This window comes from Cololabis saira, chromosome 2, assembly GCF_033807715.1.
Source record: "Cololabis saira isolate AMF1-May2022 chromosome 2, fColSai1.1, whole genome shotgun sequence".
Taxonomy (NCBI): Eukaryota; Metazoa; Chordata; class Actinopteri; order Beloniformes; family Belonidae; genus Cololabis; species Cololabis saira.
The window spans coordinates 42,738,128-42,745,758 of NC_084588.1; the positions used below are offsets into that span (position 1 = coordinate 42,738,128).

Genomic DNA, 7,631 nt, shown 5'->3' on the forward strand with positions numbered 1-7,631 from the left:
GAACTGCACTCAGTCCCTACAATGAAGACGGCTTTTAGATGTTCGGGAACACCGCGCCTAATATTTATAAAATCCACTAGTGTTTTCTCAAAGCCAACTACAAAAAAGTGCATTTTAATAATAATAATAATAAAAAAAATTATGATAATAATAATAATCGCCACAAATGTATATATAACTAACAGGCATTAAATCTATTCAATCGGATACAGTAGCTGTGAATAACTGCTCTCACTTCAGAACAGGTTAGGCTATATTAAATATTATACAGTGGGCTACTATAGAATAGAAATATATCTGCTGTGATCAAATGAGATTACACCCACTAGTCCAGGCGGATTTGGTGTAGTTGGCACTAATCTGCCCTGGCTTGGGGGTTTATGACTTTTTGAGAGCGTGTATGTGACTGCTTTATTCCCGGATCCATTGCAAAAACTCTTTAGCCTCCGCCGGTTAATCAGACAAACACAAGTGGCTGCAAACAGAGATTTACGCGACTGTTAACAAAACATTAACATTTTTTTTATAAGAAAGTTTTATTTTAGCTAAAATATTAAATGATTTTTAGTGAGACCGTCCTTCGGCTTTTTAGTCGGCATGAATCATCTTACCATGGTACAATTCGGCTCGCGTTAGAAAGTCGACATTGACGATTTTAGAGATCCATTTGAAAGCCCGGCTGCGGATTTTAACAGAAGGCGCGCAGAGATCGCAGAGGATCGGTGTTATTAACGCGGATATTTAAAGTAATCTGTTTTGTTTTCTCTTTCTTTCTTTCTTTCTTTTGACCCCCCTTTTTTCCACGCACAAAGCAATAAGCACAGAGAGCGCGCTGCCGCGGAGCGCCTGTTTAATTCCTGCCGGTATCTTGCAAGCCCATATCCTGACATACAACAGCCGATTTGTTATTGATCAAGTGTGAAAGTGAGGACTTCTGTTTGGAAGAAAAGGAGCAAAGTTGGGAGTTGATAGACTCGCATGACGTCGCCATCCAAAAAAGGGGGGCTGCCAGGCGCAGTTGAGGCTTACTGCGACGACCCTTGTTAAAGGGGAAAAAATAGAGAAATAGAGAATGAGAAGGCTTGTTAGTTAACGCGAGAGAAGGGAGGGGAGAGAGAAGAGGAGAGAGAAGGGGAGAGAGAGCCGGAGAGAGAGAGAGAGAGAGAGGGAGAAAGAAAGAGAGAGCATGGCTTTGGGCAGGGCTGTGGTTACCCAGCATAAGCTTTCCTTTCCCTTCCCTGACTACACCCCGAGAGGAGGAGCGTGCTGCGCGGCGTAGTGGGCGTCCGGATCCTCAATTTCCAACTTAGCATCTTGGCAGGACATTTTCCCAAGCAAAGCCCCCGTCCGACGGGTAAAAAATAAAACTTCTGCACGGGCATGAGAGAGAGCGATGGTGCAGCTCAGATAAGGGAGCGACAGAAAGACAAAACTACCCCCAAAAACCTCCAACGGAGAGTGGCTGACTGGCAAACGACAATAATTCACCCCGCACTCAAGACTCTTGTTATTTCAACAACTTAGCCCTACTTTTTTCCCCCTTTTTCTTTTTTTAGTTGTCATTTACACGAGGGGACAGACGCCTGGTCTGCAGACAGACAGCTCTATGCGCTCCGGTAGCAGCGCATGAGAAAATAAAAAAAGGGGGCGAAGTGCGCAAGTTAAGTGGCTGACACTCTCCGGGCTCCAGCATGGCGTATCCTCAGGGCTACTTGTACCAGCCCTCCGCTTCCCTGGCCCTGTACTCCTGCCCTGCCTACAGCACCAGCGTTATATCGGGACCCAGAACCGAGGAACTTGGGAGATCCTCCTCGGGATCGGCGTTTGCGCCCTATGCCGGATCTACCGCGTTCACCAGCGCCTCGCCGGGCTACAACTCCCACTTACCTTACAGTGCAGACGCGGCGGCAGCTGCCACATTCACCTCATACGTGGTGAGTAAAATAAAAAAGCTGTTTATTCAAGCTTGAAAGGGAGGAAAAAAAGTGAGGAAATTAATTCGTTATATGAGCCGAGCTGCGGAAGAGACAGGCGCCACTGGAGAGCGCATTGATCCGGGAGAATGGCAGAAGCAGAAAAACGCGTTGATAATCAAACACAGCCCGTTTAACAGAAACCTTCTGCTATTAGTGTGGCCTTCAGTAAATTATGGTTGTTTTTGTTGTCTTTTTTTTTAAGACAAGTGGGCAATGCCTTCTCCGAAGTCCCTATGCATATGACAGGCTGGAAAGCGCCGTGTGATGACAGCTTAGGTCAATCTCTTTCTTCCTTATAATCCCATTAATCATGTCAGTTGTAAAACTTTAACGCAGAAACATGTAAAATGGGATTCGTGGGATTTTTGTTCCATTTATCTTTACTTGTGCTTTTTAAGAAAAAAAAAACGTAAACACGAGTGCTCCAACCCAGATTTAAAGGAAAAAACAGGCCTAAAAGGACTGGCAAAAGGAAGACGTAAATAATAAAATAAATAAATAAATGGTTTGGTCTAGTATATGCATCATGTCAGTACCATTAAAACGGAATAATGTGGACAGGATATTTTAATGGTGGGAAGGAGAGACCCTGCAGTCCTGCGTCAGGTAACACAATCAAACTGATCAAATAAGAAATCCGTAGAAATAGAAATTAAGTTTACAATATATATCAAAGTTTAGAGCAACTCCATAAGGTCCAAACTTGAGCTGCTGGATTAAAGCCAGTGCGTTTGTGGATGTTTATGAAGAGGGACATCACAAACGTGAACGCACACACACACACACGCATTTCATGCGTGTGCGTGTGTGTGCGTTCACGTTTGTGTGTCATTACCCAAGGACTTTTCCGCTTTTTTCACTTGCATTTTTTAGAAAATGATTATTATTGTTGTTATTTTTGCAGGGCTCCCCCTACGACCACACGAGCGGCATGGCCGGCTCCATAGGGTACCACCCGTACGCGGCCCCGCTGGGCTCCTACCCCTACGGGGACCCCGCGTACCGCAAGAACGCCACCCGGGACGCCACCGCCACCCTGAAGGCCTGGCTCAACGAGCACCGCAAGAACCCGTACCCGACCAAGGGCGAGAAGATCATGCTGGCCATCATCACCAAGATGACGCTCACGCAGGTGTCCACCTGGTTCGCCAACGCCAGGAGGCGGCTAAAGAAGGAGAACAAGATGACCTGGACCCCTCGGAACCGCAGCGAGGACGAGGAGGAGGACGAGAACATCGACCTGGAGAAGAACGACGACGACGAACCCAGCAAGCCGTTATTGGATAAGGGAGACTCGACAGACACAGAAGCAGGTCGGTCTTAAAAAAAAAAAAAAAAAAAAAAAAAAAAAAAAAAAAAAAAAAAAAAAATCATCAATTTTTCATCGGAGTCGTTTCTACTCAGGGTGCAAAATTGATTGCTGGTTAATGGTGACATATAATTTATAATGAGACAATTGCTTTAAATAATAATCACCTTGAAGTCCCCCTCGTTTGACTTCTGAGGGGCTGAAATTGCTGGTGACGCAGAGTGTTTAGCAGTCAATTTATTAAGTGCACAATAAGGATGCAGCTGGTGGAGTGAGCATGCTGTAAATGTCCTTGTACGATCATTACAGCTGAAAGATAAAGTCAGATAAAGCATATTTATAATTCTAAATAATGAACTGAGTGAGCTCACTTTTAAAATTCGTGCAACATTGTTCATGTACTTTTAATGGAGAGGACTTCATTCACCTTTTTAATCTGGCACACATGTTTATGGGGAGATTTATAGCACACACCAACTGTTTGTGAGGGAAACCAGTGTAAGAAGTCTAATTATTTTTATACATCCAGTTTTTAGTGTACGTTGGTGTTTCCCTCGCCATGTGATCACCTAAAACACATGTTACAGTTTTATCAGCATTTTTAAAGGCTGGTTTATGGTTCCGCGTTACATCGACGCAGAGCCTACGCCGTACGGCGCGCGTCAACGCGCAACATACTGTGCGCGTCGACGCGTACCCTTCGCCGTACCCTACGGCGTGAGCTCTGCGTCGATTTAACGCGGAACCATATAATTCAGGCTTAATACCGCGCTTATTTGGCATTGAATTCACTTTTTGTCTGCCTGTGTGTGTTTCAGATCACAAACTACTGAACCCAGGGGACAACATGGACAGGTTTAAGGAAGAGACCCACGGCAAGTCGGACTCGGATCCTCTCCTTAGCGACTCGGAGTTAAAGGAGCAGGAGGAGCGGACTGCGGAGCTGCTGCGGCCGGACTCCGCCAAGCCGACCACGTCGTCGCCCCCCCGGGGGAGCAGCAGCCACGACAAGCCGGCAGACCTGAGCCAGCACGCGGCCAGCACGGTGACCAGCAACGTGACCTCGGTGATCCACTCCCCGCCCTCGGCCCCCAAACCCAAACTGTGGTCCCTGGCGGAGATCGCCACGTCGTCAGACAGGTGTAAAGGCGGCGGCGGCAGCAGCCCCGGCCTGCAGGCGCAGAGCGCGGTCACGGGCTCCATCAGCGCGTCCCCGCCACGGTCGTCCCCGCACCAGTGCGCGCTCCCCAGCAGCACGGTGCTGTCCAGGCCGCTGTACTACACCTCCCCTTTCTACCCCGGCTACACGAACTATGGCGGCGCTTTTGGACACCTTCACAGTAGTAACCACGGCTCGGTGACCACGGGCTCCACGGCACATTTCAATGGATTAAACCAGACTGTGTTAAATAGAGCAGAGGCTTTGGTCAGGGAGAGCCAGAAAGTGAGAGGCCAAACGCAGGTAGATCTTTGTAAAGACTCCCCTTATGAACTAAAGAAAGGTATGTCAAATATTTAATACAATGAATATTTTCCACTCACTGCGGACTTTTATTTATTTTTTTGTGGTTGCATTAAAACAAAAAAGAAAATAAAATGATGAAGCAAAATTCTGAAAAAAACAGTTATTTTCTGAGTAAATGCTTATCCTCAAATTTTTAGTTTCTGAATGGTTAATCCTAAAATGTAACAAGAATGGTCTTAATCGCTGCAGCCGCCTGAGTCTATTTGTATTAAAGACTAACATGTATATTTAATGTAGCATTTTTGTATTTAAAATGGACAACACACTATCTTTGAAGTAAATTATGGAGAAAAAAAAACATACTTGTGCAGCGATTGTTTTGGGGAACAGCTGGCATTGCCTGACGTGTCGACAGTGCTTTAAGGCCAGTTAATCTATGCGAGATTTTAATTCCGTTTTGCACAATGACAGATGGTTCAAAGGTAATTATTTCGAAATGTCGACGCAGGGAGAATTTTTTGACAAACTTGAAAGAAAAGGCCTGCATTCAACTCAAGGATGTTGCAATATTTAAACGGCCAAAAGCTTCTGTTTCGTTTGGCTTGTGCAAATATAAGGACGTGTTTTTTTTTTATTCCCTTTTCTTTAAAATTCCACCCAGAGCTTATTTTCCCCTCTCTTACATGGGCACCTTTCTAAAAGTGGATATTGATATAATAACAACAGTAATGCGCAGACGTTTAACCCAATTACCTTCCGTGTTTTATGCAGAGCAATCAGGTGGTGAAGCCCTGTAATGAGCTCGATTTTATGCCAAATTTAGACCTCATTACTATTTTCCAAGGCGTGGCAGAGCTGTTAAAAGGAACGCGACCATGCATTTAAAACATACTGCCCTATTATATATCATTAATGAAGACTTTTTTTCAATGGCGCGTCACATGAAACACTGCTGCTTGGAGCAGAGGGAGAGTGTTGCCGTGCAGAGATATGGAAACAGTGTGCACACGGTAGCCAGGCAGCCCTCTAACTCTTCCAACTTCTGCAGGTAGGTGTCACACTTGCTCCTAATTTTAGGGGTGGGTGGGGGCTGTTAATCCGTCACGGAAACCCATCCCCGATCAAATGTCCTGGTGAAAAAAAAAAAAGAAAAAAAGAGGAGTGGAGCTACTGGGGCAACAACAATGATCACGGTTATTATGAGGATTATAACAACTTTGACAAGAGGATAAAAGAAAAAAAAAATCACATACCTGACCGACATCCAGAACAAATAATAGGGGGCAAGATATCATTTTGAAGACATATTAGAGTAGGATTTTTTTCACCTATTTTTGTTTGTTTATTTTTTTTTACTTAAGTTGAAGATTTAAACAAACAAAAGTCAGATTTTTTTTAAAGTGTTGGGCCTTTAAAAGGTCCTAGTGGAGTTTTTATCCCCTATTTTAATTTACTCTATAAATTTAATATGCTTTTATACGTTTATTTTATTGGCTTTTCCCCTCATTCGTTCATTTTGTTAGTTATTTTGTAATTTAAAGGAGCTGAATCAGTATAATTGTTATTATTAATGTCGTTATTGTTGACCTCCACTGCAGTGGAACAGCGTGCTCTTGTTTATGGTTGCCATTAATCTCTATAGTTTACTTTCCCCTTCACCAGTTTGAAATCTCCCTTGAGGTTTCTATAATTCCCTTAGCTTTAATGTCCTCTGCTCGGGCCCTCTATTTTAATCTGACAGAGTGTGCTGGAGCAGTGATTGCGACACATCAGCTGGCTAAATAGCATAATTATGTTTTTTTTTCTTTTTCTTTTTGGCCGATTCCCGAGGGGGCGGAACTGTTCGATGCAATGTCTCCTCAGAGAGTATTAGGAGTTTTATTAGAAATGGTGTGGTTAGTCCCAGACGTGATCGAAGGAAAATGCTTCCCAGGGAGGACGCAGCCTCCACAGCAGAAACCAAACCAGGTGAGGGAGGACAGGTGACAACGTGGCCTTATCTGGCTCCCAAAAAAAAACACAAAAAAGAAGAAAAAAAGTTAGTGTGTGAGATATTAATGAGCTACAGAAACGTTGGATTTTTATTTTGTATTCTTGATGTGAAATTTAAATATTGAAGGAAACATCTCAAAATTGACCATTTACATAATTAACTCTAAAATTAGGAAGATAAATAAGGGGGAACAATTGCACTACACGTTTTCTTTGTTCTTTCCAAATATCCTCTATTACCATCATCATCAGTATTATCATTATTATTATTTGTATTGTTATTATTATAAATTTTAGTAATAATAATAGTAGTAATCATAACAGTGGTAATATTAGTAGTATTGAATTTGAGACATTTAAAGCACATATCGTCGAGGGAGAGCTATTTTTGAGACACTGTATTGAATTTATTTTTATTTAAAGACGTTGAGGGAAAAAAAATATCTCAATTAATATAGACTGTAACTGATCATTGATTATATTCCTGTTCTGTTTCTCTGCGTGATAAACGCCAGTCGATGAACCTGAGATTAGTGGAGAAGCGGAGCGTCTCCGTCAGGGGCTTGATCGCCTACAGGGGAGATTCCTCAGCAACTTTCTACAACTCCGTCCTCGGCTTCCCCTCCGCTTGAATGGCGTGTCGGCTCATTGTTGGGACTGCTACAATGCGAGAATACTAAGTAGGGCTGAAGCCGTTCCCACGTGTAAAAATAGGGGGAAATAATCCGACAGGAGGACAAACTGGAGGGAAAGAGGAGAAGGTCTGAACCCTCACTCCGACTTTGTTGTTTCACAGTGAGCCTTCAGAGCAAGATTTAGAAAAAATAAAAGGTTTACCTTTATCAAACTTTTTTTTTTAGAAAATTGGCAAGAATAAAAAACAAACAAA

General features: G+C 43.4%; 1 protein-coding gene across 1 annotated transcript; it reads left to right on the top strand.

Annotated features, from left to right (window-relative positions):
* The first annotated feature begins 1,212 nt into the window (after window positions 1–1,212).
* Window positions 1,213–5,357, top strand: irx5a (iroquois homeobox 5a). The gene is made up of 3 exons (XM_061711179.1): window positions 1,213–1,934; window positions 2,881–3,289; window positions 4,104–5,357. The coding sequence occupies exons 1-3, from the start codon at window positions 1,692–1,694 to the stop codon at window positions 4,802–4,804; spliced, it is 1,353 nt and encodes a 450-aa protein (XP_061567163.1). The 5' UTR covers window positions 1,213–1,691; the 3' UTR covers window positions 4,805–5,357.
* The last annotated feature ends 2,274 nt before the right edge of the window (window positions 5,358–7,631 follow it).